The 16,151-nt window shown below is 41.8% G+C and overlaps 1 protein-coding gene across 3 annotated transcripts in view; it reads right to left on the reverse strand.

The window, feature by feature from the left end:
• The window catches only part of CCDC149 (coiled-coil domain containing 149), a 53,000-nt gene that overhangs the window by 34,353 nt on the left and 2,496 nt on the right, over window positions 1-16,151 (reverse strand). Inside the window, exons 1-3 of one of the 3 annotated variants that reach the window (XM_068680037.1) lie at window positions 15,692-15,922; window positions 7,417-7,578; window positions 6,841-6,879 (exon numbers count right to left, since the gene is read on the reverse strand). In XM_068680037.1, coding sequence (XP_068536138.1) covers window positions 6,841-6,879; window positions 7,417-7,578; window positions 15,692-15,739 — 249 coding nt within the window. In that variant the 5' untranslated portion in view covers window positions 15,740-15,922. Of the gene's footprint in view, window positions 1-6,840; window positions 6,880-7,416; window positions 7,579-15,691; window positions 15,923-16,151 lie in introns of those variants that run through there. The other 2 variants (XM_068680038.1, XM_068680039.1) reach the window with 2 other exon arrangements.

Consider the following 16,151-nt stretch of genomic DNA (forward strand, 5'->3'; position numbering starts at 1 on the left):
ACCTGGGAAGAACTCAGCCTCACTAATCAGTGCTTACAGCTACAGCGCCAGGATTCCAGCAGTCTGCAGTCAAAATCTGGCTCCCAGTAACTGCAGAAATGCATTACCATGCCTATACTAAATCGTCCTGCTCAGATTTATTTCCTTTAAAACCATTTCTCCGGGATTGCAATTCTACGCTGAATTTTATTTGTCAGTCATATAAATGACTGAACGGGACAAAAACCTCTATACTGGAGACAGGGATTTTGGAAGAAACTTTAAAATGGAGAGTTTTAGCCACCAAAATAAACCAGCCTCATTTAAGTATGCTAAGAGCATTACAATGAGCTAAGTATAGACGTGCTCCTTAATGCAAAGCTTCGAGTCGACTTCTGCTCCACCAAAGCAGCCGAGCGATGTCACAGAAGCAGCCTCCAGCAATTACTCATTTCCCTGGCTTAGAGGTCCCATGCAACATGTAATTTAGATTGTTCCCAGTTTTAAAGGTTTTGGCAAGACCTCATTAAAGCTCGCGGTTAAAAGTAGATAGAAGGAGAAATATTTGACTCTCAGGTGCTCTGCTGGGCTTAAGGGAGCCGGCCAAGAAGATACTTTGAACGACACCTGGGCTTGGTAGCACGGCTTTGGCACATACAAGCAAACACACCATATGGCTGGGAGATGATAAAGCGAACAATGGGGGACTGGCTTCGGGAACCTCTAAGCGTGTATTTTTTGAAGAAAGGGGAGAAATCTATGCAAGGAGAAAGGTGATTCATTTTTCCACCAGGCAACTTCTCAATATTCACAGACCAAACGCCGAATTCACTTAGAAATTCGAGACAAGTCACTTCAGCAGACAATAAAGTTCCTTTCATTTACCTGCGTAGCACAGAACAATTCTCAGAAAACTAGTCAAATTCAGCTCTCTGTATTCAGTTTCTCCAGCAGTTTCTTTTGATTCTAGGTGAAAACTTAAGAAGACTCCTTTGACTGCCAGAGACTTCACTTCTTTCACTCATACTACTCAAAGCTTCATCTTCAGGTGACGCAGAGAGATTTCTCACCTGGGGCTGAAGGCAGGGAAAGATGCAGAGGTCTGCACCCTTCTGCTGCCTCATCTTTTCTTGCCTCTGCAACAGTCCAAAACAGCGGGAACTGTCCGTGTCTCCTGCCTTCTCTCAACACAACCATTTGTAATAGTAATTACCAGATAGTGCTTCATTCAAGCGTATCGGAGAATCTCTCCAGAGCTCTGTCCACCTCTGGAGACTTTCAGTTTATGGCATTCCTGAGCCTCTGCAGCATGACAAGCAATTTCTTTTAGATGTCTGCCACAGGAAGCTTGCCTGCATGACCTGAGCACAGTCCAACCCCCACTGCCACACTAGATATTAGAAACTGTGCCCACAGTGCTTTTTCCTTCAACCAAAAGCAGAGAGGCCACTGGCAAAGATCCCACTGGATGCTAGGAAGAACGGAGAAAAAGGATTGACGTGGGAGTGCCCAGTGGGAAGCACCTGCCTTCACTAGGTAGGGAAATACAAAAGCAACATAAATCAGGACAGACCAGAGGGCAAAAGATTCAATTGTTCAGTGGGGTGGGATCACAGACCTGACCCTTTCCACTTAAGACTTTGTTAAAATGCTCAAGAACGTTTCTGGGACAGAAGGTTGAGGAGAGACTTATTTTAGCTGTGCATGAACATCTCAAACTACTGCCGAAAATACCTGCATTTATTTATTAACCGGAGTCCGTAAATAGCTGTCAGACAGCAACAGATCTTTGCTCACCACTGACCCACAGAATTTGAACTGATGACCCAAAAAGAAAAAATATAAATAAAACGTAACTCCAAATAGTCTCTGGCTTTATGCACTACCCTTGAATTTGGCTCCCTTAACTATTTTGCAAATCTAGCCACACATTCACAGTGTTATTTTTCTTCACACCACTTTAAAAATGATGGATAGTAACACATTCTTTAATATACTTCTCAATTCTCTTGCACATAAATCTTATCTGACATTTAAAAAAAAAAAAAAAAAAAGGACTTTCTGCCTTTAGACACTGTGATACTGTCTGAAAAAGTAATTTGGAATGGGGAGAAAGGGGAAACTTCAAATGTACCTCTACAGTTAAAATTTATTTTTAAATAAAAACAGGCATTTCTGAGCTGCAGTTTACAGTCTTTCTTTTAGCCACATCTTCAAACAAAGAACACCGAATTATAGGGCAGATGGAAAAAAAAAAGTTTGATGAAACATTCAGCACGCTTGCTGGGTGCGACTGATAGTAAATTTAATTGTGGTTTCTCCTGCAATGTTTTCATAGGATTGCAGTGGCTGAATTAATACAGAAAAAACTGCTTTGCTTACCAACTAGCACTGCTGACTCCAAGGCAGAAGAGATGACCCCTCCTAGCACTACAGGTTCCTTACTATAAAAAGCAAAAATTATTCCTCTTTTTAGGTTGAACAACTATGTACAGCAGACTTCTAAAATTACAGTCCTGGGCATATTAAACAAAATGCACTTAAAACGGGTCCGTGAGTTTGGCCAGGTACTCCTTGTTCACCCATGCAGGCCTCCTGGAATTTTGCCTGACTTCCTCTTTGTTAGGATGCCTCACTTTTGAGCTAGGAGGAGGTGATCCTCATGTACTAGCCAGCTTTGTTGGGCCCCTCTTATATCTGCGGTGCAGCTTGGGCCCCACAGATACCATGAGAAGTTAGTTGGCAGCAATTCCTTCAATGTGGAGGTTCCATAAGGTACTTCAGTTCTCCCCGTACTTCATACAGGAGAGTACTGCATCAGGTTTTTGTTGTTGTTGTTGGCAGCAGATGAACGTATTCAAAGAGAAATTATTAAATTTGGCTTATACAAAGACTCCTACGCTAGGACAGAAGATTGTTTCATAGAATCACAGAATGGCTTAGGTTGGCAGGGTCCTCATAGATCACCCAGTTCCAACCCCCTACCATGGACAGCACCACCACGTGCAAGGTCAGGCTGCTCAGGGCCTCATCTAACCTGGTCTCGAACACCTCAGGAGCTTGTTTAACAGAAATAGCTGCTTGGAGACTTTAGGGACAAGTTAAACTATGTTATAACGCCAAAAAAAAAATCTCTTCAACATACTGTATGCTGTGACTGATTAACAGAATATTTATCAAGAGTATTCAGGTGCATGGGTGTGGACTAGCATCCCTACTCCACCAATACATTTCCACCATCCATATTCCACCAATAGGTAAGACACAGCAACCAGAGAACAGTTTGTTTTAAGCACAGCACTCAGAATTTTGAAGAGGGCCTGTCACATCTGCTAGAATCAGCATTTCATCTCTCCTAGCCTCTTGTTTACTGCAGAATCTACATGTTGAAGAGCAACAGTGTCATTTCACAAAACATAATTCACAGCGTGGCCAAGAAATTCTGAATTTTGCATACTGTCACCTGTTCCTGTCAATGGGATGCCAAATTTCAACATGCAGAAACCAAAAATCTCTCCAGTGACGATGCTCTCGCATTTTGAAATCCATGGGAATGTTGTTCTCTGAAGTGTCGCAAGAGCAAAGGATCTCACTGGTTTTTGTCTGCTGCCTCACACTACAGCAGTCAGACACGCACCTACAAACCCGAGCGAAGCGCACAGGTCTCAACTTGGCACATGCATAATGTTCTTCGTCTTCAAACCCTCTGAACAAAAGAGGAAATCACATTAATCTTCACAGCACCCGTGTGAGATAAATACAAAATGATTGCTTACCCTGTACTGTGCTTTATCTGAAGATTTTATCTCACAGGACTCTGAATGCAGCTTTTGTGCCCCAGCACAAGGCTAGCAAAACTTTCTGAATCCATTAATTAACAAATAGCCACACTAGTCATTTTTTTCTGATGATGTCAAAGAGTCATAAAGTAATCCCTGAAGCTTGTTTCGAAACTGAGCTGTGACAACTGAGTGTATTAAGCTGGAAGCAGAAGTGAAAAGGATGGAGATGAGTCCATTTGCAGCATGTCACAACATATTGCCACCTGCGACCTCCAGCCTTTCGGATGTTCTGCCTGCCCCCAAATGCCACGCTCATGAATTTACAGAAGCCAAGCTGTCTGACCAAAGGCTCAGTGAGTGGTTAACGTGCTCCCGTGATGTCAATGATGGCTGAAGCAGTCAGAGTCTTGGCTTCGCTGAATCACCTTCGTACAACTCTGGGTACTTCTAACAGAGTCAAGGGCCGTGACTTCCAGGAAAGAGTTCCTGATGAGACTTTTAGTCTGACAAACAGATTAAAAAAATAAAGCTGCACAGCAGAGACTCTGTAGACAGAGCAACATTTTAACACACCTTTCAAAATTGGGAGTGTCTGTTATTTATCATCTCTGGTGAATTCTCACATCAAAATCAACTCTTCGTTACCCTTACCTTCCTGAAACATTTCACCACTCCGTTAGTTATCCAACAATTACCCCGCACCTGGCACAACATGACATGCCATTCAGCTGCAGCATTTAATAGCGAGTATTTGGTATAAAAAGAGGCCAGGAAAGCATTTACTGCTCATAGGCTGTGCTAACAATACAAAAAGCCAAAAAACTAGTGCAGGAGATGAGATTACAATAGCACAATTTCTCATTCCTGCTTCTGTTGGCTGGCAGAAGGTGTACACCTAGAGCGATCTTGGTTTATGTCAGAGATGTGTACCACCACACGCACAGCTTGGAGAAAGAAAACACTGCAGAGCACTGCACGTTAAGATACCCTCTATATGAAACCAATTCCACACAAACACAGTCTGTAACTGCTTGCTGATTGAAATTGCCCAGTTGCATGACATTTCCATTGAAAAAAAGAAAACTGTGTTGTGAAACAGTGAGAGAAGGCACGTTATGGAAGAGAACATATTTTAAGAAGTCACAAAGCGTAATGAAGGTGAAAAATGAAGAGATGAAGGACAAGAAATTAGCAAATCCAGCCCACATATTACATTTAGGGCTGTAAATTGCAATTTCAACAATCATTTCTCATTTGTAGTACAGAAATGTAAGGGACAGCAAATTGTTCAGCAGGTCACGTTTTCATCTCATTCCTGACCACAAGAACAGCATGTACGTTTGTGTCACACAAAATTCATTACAGGATCGAGATCTCTGTTTTTATAGAGCGCCTGGGAGGTAACAAATTTCTCTGAGCAGGCAGCTAGGTTTTTGGGCAAAAAGTGGATGGCAAAGTCCAAAAGAGCATGGAGAACTTAACTCCTTCTTAGATAAGAAAAGGCTCTCTAAGAAATGTGTTTACGTGAATAATGGAAAAAATGTTCAAAACTTTGTTTTATTATGTTTTGATGCACTTCTCAAATTAAAACTACACTCTTCTTCAGAAAGGTTGTCCTAACTACTCCAGATTATATACCTTGTATGCTACAGACAAACTTCAAGGGGGAAATGAAAACTTATGAAGTGCGCTAACAGCCTGTTAATGTACAGCCTAAAATATTATTGTCCTTGGGGGAGATCCCTACAATGACCCCATTTGAGAACAAGATTTTCTTTCTTTCTCTGTTACTCAGCATGAATGTGTAACTTCCTCACACACACACAAAAAAAAAAAAAGATCATAATAATAAATGACTTTCCAAGCACTTAACACGTTAAGATTTCCCAAAACTTAACGCAACTGCAACTGTGATTTTTGACTAAATTCCGCCAATACTTTAGAAGCAAACCTCACATTTGTTTGTTTTGAAATATGGGAGAGGAATGAGAACAACATGCATGGGATGGCAGATCTCCCTTCCTACTAATCTCTGTAATGATCCATATACTGCATTGCTGGGAGCTTTTTTCATTTCAATTGCATATTCTTCAGCTCCAATTTGAGTAGTCACAATGCACAAACCCTTATCTGGCCATAAACTTTTATTGGAACTCTGCTGAAATAACAGAATTTCAGATAAATTATGTGAAGTAACAAGCAAGTTAAATGATTCTATGCTGAGACACTGACTTCTTGGCAGCTATTTACGTGCATGAAGGTGTTAATGTATTACCTCTCTAAGTTTAGTTTAAAACCACCAAAACTCCAAGCCCCTAAAATGTTAATAAAATAGCAAGAACTACATGCAAACTCCTCGGGAAAGGGTGATCAGTAAAACTTCTGACCCACGTTTGAAGCAGTCCAAGTCTGAGACTTTCAAGACTAGCAATTAAAGTAACAACTTTTGTCCTTTGGGTTCTCCTACCCTCCCTTCTCACACATTTTGCTTTGGGTGCTATTTTTTCTCTAGAAATTAAGATAGTATCAGGCTGTGACAACCAACATCCTGCAGTAGGGACACAGTCTGTGGTTCTCTGGAAAAAAAAAGTGAGTAGGCAAAAAGATTTTCAGGGGAACCATAAAATGCAATTACAGTTTTTCTTACCACTTATAACCCATGGAACCCAAATGACCTGGGAGAGTACCTAATGGAAAACAGTACTCACAACAATAAATTAACAACTATGGGATGTAGACAATGTATTCCCAAACTGCTTCTGAAGTATGAGAGGTTCTGGCACGAATCCATTTTAGGATTCAAAACAAGAAGGATAAACAACAAGATAAAGAATCTCAAGTCTCTGTACACTGACCAATTTCAGTCTTAAGTGAACATAAAAGCAATAGCCATATATTCTAATTAATGATGGTTCAGATACTTCAGAATGAAATATATTTACAAGAAAGCACAAGAAGTCTCAATTCAATACTGGTGTACAGAAATGTTTGCTTTTTACCAGTTTTCATGGTTAATACTTTCAGTTTTGCAAAAAACTTTCATAGCAGAATAATATTGTCAACTGAAAATAAATCCTACCTGTTTCCTCTTTTCAGGGGGAAGGGATGGATCCCCATCCTACAAATAAACAGACATACATTATTGGCAACTTATTTCCAAAGCCAGCATCTATATTAACTTTGCAGATCAAATTTTAAAAACCATGCATTTTAACTTAAAAGTTTTCAAAATTGTTTCTAAACTACTGCATGTTGATTAATACCAGTAATATTAATTCCACGTTAAAAATTTCTCTAAGGCTTAAGATTTGTTTACATTTCTGGAACAGCAGGTCATTACAAATTTACTTTGCATTGTTTTTCATAACGGTACATTAAGTTGCTGTGGAATAATAATGCTGCAGTCAGTTTTTAAATGGAATTATGACTGCAAATAATTTTCGCAGAGCACAAACTGTCTTTCTGTGTCTTATATAACAGCCACTACCTCATCAATGCGGAACAAATGAGTAATAATATGATCAGGACGGTACAACTGCAGGGCTACTGTAAACAAGTACCTAAATGTTTTTTACAGCATGCATTACAGACTGCTTTTGATATTCAGGCTGATTCTTCTCCCCCAGTTATACAGCATTTGTAAAGAACAACCTACAATCAGCTCCCGGTACTTCTTTTTCAAAGACTGGTGTCGTTCCCGCAACTGATTGGCCATGAGCTGGTACTGGTCTCTTTCCTGTTGACAAGTGTCCAGCTCTTTGGAAAGGATTAGCAATGCCTCCTTTTTACTTTCGAGCTTCCTCTTGCACACCAGATACTGCAGAAGAGGAAAAAGAAATAAAATAACTGTAGCAAGCCATTTGTACTGGATTCAACACTCTCAAGCTTTTCTCTGAGAAGACCGAAGACGATTCTCTGCAGGGGATCAAACTCTGTCACAAGTCTTCTTAGCTTATTGTTAATAACCACAGAAAAGAAATGTATTGTTTCAGAATCCTGAAATCCACTTGCAAGGCCACATGCTCTCCTAACTACTGTGCATTAGAAAACTCATCAGTTCACATTTCTCTTCTTTTGCCTCATATAACAGTATGAAAATTTCTAGTTGTCTCCACAATACAGCTCTGCTACTAACAGGCACTTCTCACCCAATCCTCCCTTCCCTCCCCATTGCCAGCAATATCCTCCGGGCTCAGTCTCCCTCCCAGGTAGTGCAAGACAGCCATGTCATGATAGAAAAGGTGGCGTGAGTGGCAACTGAAATGTACCTGAATCAATTATAGTGTGATACCCTATAGGCACAGGCAAAAGAAATGACTTCAGTCCCTCGGTGTGCTGTGATACTATACATGCTTGTTGAGCCGAAAGGATGTTAAAAATGCAGGAATATTGCAAGCATGTGAAGGGAGAGGGAAGACAGAAGTGAGCCTTCCCCTCCTGTCACCGCCTCTTATGTGCAGGGCTCATGCACAAAGAGAAGCACAGCTTGCAAATCTTAGCTCTTCTGCATTAGTCTGATCTGCTTCGCTGCCCTTCCCTATTGAGAGGAAGAGAGAGTAATGTCGACATCACCCTTTCCTGCAGTGGCTGAATTTTACCTATCAGAAGTTTCAAGCAACTTTTTTCACTTAACGTGGTGTTCAATCAGCAGATTCTTCTCACCCATCACCTGACACTTCTCATTCTATGTATCTATATCTATTTCTGATGTTACGCACATGAGATGTGGTACTAAATACTTTCTCAATGTGCTCCGCAAGAGACCAAATATCACAGCACTCATGAAAACAATTTATAGTTTCATTATGTACTCTGACAAGAATACTTTGTCATTATGGGCTCTTGCACAAAGCAAGAGCATCAGCACTTCCATACTGTTCGAGTCAGTGCCGTTCTTCGGGACAAAAATCATCACTCGTATGTACCACTTGGCTTGGAACCGGCTTTGTTAACCTCAATTTCAAGTAAATGAGAAAGGGAAAAGGGAGTTTGGTGTACTAGTACAGCCAACATTTTCCCCAAATGGTAAATGCTTACTTGCAAAAAAGCCGGAAGGGGATGCGAAAAGCAATTCCAAGAAGGATTTGAACTCTCAAAAGGACACTTCCACCTTGGATTAATTTTATTTCTGGCACTACTGAAGTTGAAAACCTGCCATAAATTTACTGGATTATGATGCCTTGGCATCAACTTTACAAAGGCAACTGTACCTATGTACTTATGTCCTTACTGATACCTTACACAAATGTCAAGTCCCCTGATAAAACACTGAAAGGCATCGGAAGCTAAACTTTAATATTGTCAGCAAGAGATTATAGTGACATGGTAAACTACTCTAAACTTGATAAAATCATTCTTTCACTTACAGTGAAATACTTGTCTCTGACAATCCATTTCCTTTTTTTCCCTGTTTCATCTCATGCCTTATTCCATTGCAAAACACGCCTTCACTAAACTCTTTTTAAATACAAACGATCTGGCACACTAATTACAGACAGAACGGAGTAAAAGCAACCCCCCATCACTTCAAACCAACCCAAATAACCAGGCCCGCTCCTTTGACCACCAGCCGAAGGAGGCGAGGCCTCCCTGGGGCACAGCGGGAGGGGAGCGGGGCAAACGCCTGAGCCCAGGAGGGGCGCAGCTTGGGCAGGCGCCATGCCACAAAATGGCGGCCTGCGAAATGGCGCCATGCCACAAAATGGTGCCATGCCACAAAATGGCGCACAGCTGCCAGAAGCTGTGAAGAAGTCAACAAAAAAAAAAACCAACACCTTACCAGGCAGGAAACGCAGACCTGGCGCTACACAAAACCGTGGACTTGCCCAAATAAATGGGATAAAAATAGTAATAATGGAGAGTAATTGGTTTCCACAGATTTATGGTACAAGAAAGGATAGTCACGGCATTCTTGTGGGATTTGATTATTCAGCAGAGCTATGTTTCCAATTCCAATTACCATTTTTGGAGGAAAAACAAATTATACAAAGAGACACCTCAAAGAGTTTATTCAATATATTGTTAAACAAACAAACAAGGTATGAATAATGGCCACAAGTTTACTTAGCCACTGTATACCAGGAAAGGACTATACACAGGAAAATACCTGAGTCCCACCAACAACCTCCCATACAGGAACAAATGAGTGCAGCAAAGTTGGTATACTGTCCAAAGAAACATAGGAGTTTAATAGTTTTTTGTGGGGTTTTTTTGGAGCAATACAAGCAGTAAGGAAAAATTTCCAATGTAGACTGAGAAAAGTTATTCAAGAGATGCTTCTGGCATTCATACAGAGGTTTCTTCCTCTGCACTTGAAGAAAAAAGGCTACATCTCACATAATGCCTATCAGTGAGACAAACAAGTGGATTCTGTTATCTACTGTAAGAATATGATATATTCTTATTATTTTTATTTCTTTTCAATTGACGTTTCAAAAGAATCTTTGAATTCAAAAAAACAAAGTTAAACAAGAACCAGCTACTATGCCTGCAATCTAAAAGCTACTACATACAACTTTTCATATCTGCCTAGTGACTTTTATCTACCAATTCACTGTTATCTGCAATAAAGGAAATTATAATTGCTACAAGGAAGATCATAATAATTAAAGGAATATATATGACACCCTACATTACTGCCTGAACTGCTTTACAGCCAGATAACTACTTTAGTGAAACTGAGTAAAAAGAGACTGACATTACAGGAGAGTGGAACTGTTCCAAGGTGACCCTCTACATCAAACACTTACTATTTGTCCATTGCTATTTTTAGAGACAAATCTGGATAGATCTCATTAACGACGCCATAGACATGGTCTAATAATCAGATGAAGCTGGAACACTGTCAAGGTTTTAGACTTTCTTTTTTTAAACCAACAAACACACCAAATTCCTATCACAAAATAGTTTATTTTAACTTTGTACAAATTACTGGCTTATACTTGCCTATTTTATGACAATCAGTGCCAAGGAGGAAAATACCTAATTTCCTGAGGCTAAAATTAAAGATATTTTATCCTAGTTGTGCTTTGAAATCAGTGTGGCTCATACCTTGTGGTCCCTTAATAATCCAGGACTTGGTGTCCTCCCAAATTACGACGGGCCACCAAGCTGTATGTGGACCTGGAAACCCATCATACACCACATTCTCAAAGAAACTGAATTTGATTCAATGTCTTTTGGACAAGAGATCCTACTACTTTTTAACTGCCTCAAATGTCATCAAATTTCTTCTCACTGCACTCTCAGAGGCAATTTTGCAAATAAACTGAAGAGTTTCAAAATGCATTACAATGTCACCATTTGGGGTCTTTGCTGACCATGTTTCAGTGAAGTTGCTTCCCTTGACTTCAGGTTTAAGTCTTCAATTTATCTGGAAGAGGCAAGCACTCAAACCCAGAGCGATATACAATTACTGGCCATTTGCATGCCATCTCATGTTTTATCTCAAATAAATTCTGAAACAATTCCGTTTCTTTGGTTTTCCCACATAGTACCAACTCTGCCTTTTCTACAGCCCAGCGTTTCCTTCACTCGCTACTCCATAACTGTTAAAAAACACAAACCAGGATGGCATCACTCACTGAAATAAATATAAGCTGCTCCCCTAGAACAGCAGATCTTGTCCTGGTGCCAATATCACACCACAATATCTTCACTGATTATTTAAGATTCACCACCAAGCCAACTGATTTGATTATTCAGAACTATTTCAGTGTGGCCCAGCCCTTAAGTTTATACACTAGATTTACGTTACTGATTTCTGTGTGTCTGTTCCTCAACACCCTTGTGGCTATCATACTCCAATCTGCAACACAGACACATGAGAAGCAAATGCTTGTTTTGTTGCCTAGAAGTCCAGCATGCAGGTCTCTGGCACCTCTCCCATAGTTTCCAAGAACTCTGGAGAGCAGTAAGTCACAGCATCAGCTCCTTTAGCACTCCCACTCCCTTTTCCAAATGACAAAGCCATTATAATGCCAACAGTCACCCAGGGAACTCAGAGCACCCACTCCACTTTGTTCTTGCCTACAGTCGCTGGCATTTGCCTGTATTTTGAAAAACCCTGGGACAAGTGGTCCCAAACCCTGCATGGTCCCCTCAGATAGGCTTGGTTAATTACATTTCTTACCTTGTTTGAAAATTCAGATATGCTGTAATCACGAAAATCTCACTGATTTTCCTTCCTTTTCTCTAAAGTTCATATTAAAAAAATGTGCAACCAATGGCAAAGGTGTGTTCTGCCAATTACAAACAGGTTAGGTTTCTCATTCTCATTTTATTCACAATTCATGTCTGGAGCATGTGGTTAATTCAGCTTACTGCTCAATAGCTGCACGTTAGATAAATCATCCCCCCAAACGCTTTCTCCAAGTTTTAACTTGCCAATTACTATGGAAGGGAGCTTGAGAGCACATCCGTATCATTTCTCCCTACAGTGCCCAAGACCACACACAGTTAATAATCAAGAAATAGCCTCCTGAGAATAACAAATTAAATGGAGACTAAATTTCTTCCAAGTAATTTTAGGAAACATAGTCATATATGAGTAGCTGCAAATAGCATACAGTAAATGCTATATTATGTGGGAGGTGACAAGGAAAGTGAAGCGTTTTGACATTGGATTTAATTCTAAAAATTGCCAAATCCGAGGGAGAAGCCAGCAGAAAGAACGGAGGACAGCCACTCTAGTCTATGGGTTTCCTAGGAAACCTTCCTGCTTCCAGTGGAAAACACTGCCAGAAGTACACGTTCTCCAAGCAGTATTAAATTAGGGCCGGTGCCAACTCTCAGCGAAGTTAATGGAAGAACAGTCACTGACTTCAGTAGAAAGGAGACTGAACTCACAGAAGTCATCTCCCTAAAGCAAGGATGGAGGTGGTCTTGCACACCATGCAAAAGTGTTTTTTCCCTACCACACATGACCTTCTGGTGCTGTTCAACTCAGCCTACCACCCCAGGATCATGCTGCCACTTACTCATTTCCCAGTCACTAGTTCTATCACCACCTTTAGGTCATAAGATTTCGAGGGGGATTATACAGAATTCAGGCAAAAACTGAAATCCCACCCTTCTCCAGAAAAGAAAACACAGAACTGGAAGCTTCTACAACCCCTCAAAACAGAACTACCTCAACTACCCTCAAACAACACTCACATATCGTAGTTTTCATTCCTATTAACGGCATTTAGTTACACTTCATCTCTTCAACACAGGCAAGAAAATGGAGCCAGGAAGGAATTGACTCACACCAGTTGTATAAATTCACAGCTTAGCATAGCCATAAATAAGCAAGTCAGGCTAAAAAGTAAATATGTGTACTGACATTTATAAACACTTAAAAGCAAACAAACAAAACTCTACAGCCAAAATTTTGGTGACAAAATTATTTTCAATAATTCTGTTCTCTTCAGTGAAGAGTGCCACACAACCACCTTATAATATTTTCTTTCTAGCAGTACACGTAGCAAAGCAGCTAATATCTGTCATATTGTCCTTTTTTCGTCCTCTTCCAGGTGGGAGAGGTATCTTGTTTGCATCAAGGATTTTATCTTTTTTTTTGTTTATTATTTTAAAAAACACATTCAAATGGATGGGCCCTACTCTTGGGATAGTATTTTGAGACTTACAAAATCATTTGTTTCTGAAGGATTTAGGCCACCATCTCGGTGGTGGCCGAAGGAAGTTCTTGCCACGGCTCAGTTTCATTCATGTCAAACAAACAGTTAAAAACTAGTTAGTTAATAACAGTTAATATTCTACTGCCTTACACTGGCTTTTAAATATCATAACTAGGGACTATGCAGTGATGTAAATGTAAGATAAAAATCTAGACCCCAAGCAAAAATTATGTAGTAATCCAACAGAGTACTTCACTTTTTATATGTACTCATCCAAGACAGATACTTGAGCTCATCACAAGAATGGACAAGATTTATGTGGATTCTCAATCCTGAAGCTTGTTCAGTTTGCAAGATTATCAGTGGAAATGACGACTCCTTCTGCTCTCAAATATTTACAAAGTTGGCTTTGTCCCAGTTACCTTCTACATAACTCTGTTCAGAGTTAGTACACGGTACACATGGCACAAAGACTGCGGAGAGTACCAGGTGCACTCAAAGCCTGAAAGACTGTGGGATGAGTGGAAATCATACATAAGCAAAAGAACATGCAAGAAGCTGATGATGAGCATAATAAAAGCAGAGAAAGTGATGTGAAAGGGTACAGAGCAAAAAGCACTGAAGTAGAAAAGAAAACAGGAAAAAAGAGTAAAAAGAACAAATCAATGTGTTTTTTTCTAATGAAGAATGAAAAACCCAACTACAAAAACATACAGCTGTGTGTACAAGTATTTGTATATGTATATACATAAGGACAAAAATACATATTACCACTCATCCTAACACCTGCAATACCAGACTTAAACATATTACAGCTGCTTTGACAGGTATTTCAATAGGAACTGGAAATTCATTTCCATACGCTCAATTCTCCGTATTTGAAAGGTAACAAGTATGTGACCACTGATTTGAATCCACTGGCTTCCGCTCTTTCAGGTCAAGAATTTGAACCCCACTCTGTATTTCACCTGTTCAGTATCCACAGTGTGAGAGTGTTTATTTGTATCTATGAAGTCTCTTCCTGCCTATGTTAAGTCTTCTGCTTTAACAGCACTTCAAAATGTTTACTGGATGTGTAGGGAACAAAACGTAAATTACCTAGCAGACACTGAAACTGAGAGGCCCAGATAAGCTTTATACCTTTCCCTGAAATTGCATGCTGAGGAATACAGTAAACTGGAAAAACAAAAGTTACTTCAGAAGTTAGGGCCACTTTCTGAGACCGATTACTGTGAAGGTAACTGCTAAGTTGCACAAAGTTAATCACACCAAAGGAAGAGGAAAGAAGAAGAGGGAAGCCCTGGCAGCGCATGCTACAGACTTCATGCAGAATAACAGGCTGCACACCTGCTGTGGGAACATGGAGAAAGGAAGGAAAAATGGAGCATAAATCACTATGCCTCTAATTGTTCCTGAAAATAATTATTTATAAATATTTGCAAGAACATAGCTGAGCAGCCATTAAACTTCAACACAATCAAGAAATCCCTAAACCAGAAAGTGTTCAAGATCAAGCTTTTAGGTTAAATCATATCGAAAGTCAGAAAGTTCTACAGGAACCCTAGATGAATGACTTTTTAAAGCCAAGATCAGGGACATTTCCCTTGAATGCACCTTGTGAATTGTCTCTGTTTCCCTACCCTTTCCTGCCACGTAACCCTACCCCGCCCACACACAGAACTCCCCTTTGGGAGATGAGATGCCAGGTGCAACACTGCACAAGCAGGGCACTGGCAGTGTGCTTTTCACTTCTTTTTTTTTTTTTTTTTTTTTTTTTTTTTTTTTCTGGGTTGTTTTGTGTGTTTCAATGTACCATGTGCATGGAAAGGCTCCAGTTCGTTCTGGGTGCAGAACTTCTGAGAGCTGAGGGCCTGAGGCCACGCTCAGGCAACGCCGTGGAGGCAAAGCCCTCCTGAAATCAGAGGAATTCACCTGTGTAACTCATTACGGGGCTTTTAGCACGGACACAGTGGATACATTTTACAATTTTATTTTCTGAAAGCCCTCCCCTCTCCTGCGGAAGCCCCCGGTCCCCGCAGCACCCCAGCGACAAACCCACCCGCCCCGCTCTGGGGTCAGGTGCGCCAGGCGGGCGAGCCGCGCTGCAGCCGCCTTGTGGGGCCACCTTTTGGGGCCGCCCTTTGGGGTCACCCTTTGGGGCCCTCAGCCTCGCTGCCGGCCTCCCCTCAGCACACCCGCTGCGGGTCTCGCCCCCAGGGGCCACCTCCCGCCCGCAGCCCGGGGCACGGCTCCCGGCGGGCATCAGGCCGGGCTCCCCGCCTGCCCCCCGGCCCTGCCCGGCCGGCTCACCTCGCTCACCAGCCCCTGCCAGTCGCTCTCGCTGCGCTGGGCGCTCATGGCTCCGGCCGCCGGCTCCTCCCGGCCCGGCCCGGCCCGCCGCCGAGCAGCCTGCGGGGAGAGGCGGGGCCTGGCGCCGGCCTGCTCGGGCCTGGCCGCGGCCGCCGGGGCTCAGCGGGGCTCCGGGGCCGCCTCCCCGCGGCTGTGGTGCTCCGGCAGGGCACGGCGAGCCCGCCCGGGTCGTGCCACAGCCAGCTGGTGGCACCCCGGAGGTGTTTCTCGCATCCTTACACCCCCCTCCGAGTAACATCCTCTGCCTAAGCACAGCTTCCTCATAAACAACGCTGCACCGGGCAGCCGGGGGTGCCCGCACAGCACCGTGAATAAAGGGATGGGCATCAGGGTCTGTAGGGATTTTAATGTTATATGTGTGCAACCAGCCCCCCGTGAATGGTCCGCACGCTCATTGTAT

Source organism: Anas acuta, chromosome 4 (genome assembly GCF_963932015.1).
Source record: "Anas acuta chromosome 4, bAnaAcu1.1, whole genome shotgun sequence".
In the NCBI taxonomy this organism is placed as follows: Eukaryota; Metazoa; Chordata; class Aves; order Anseriformes; family Anatidae; genus Anas; species Anas acuta.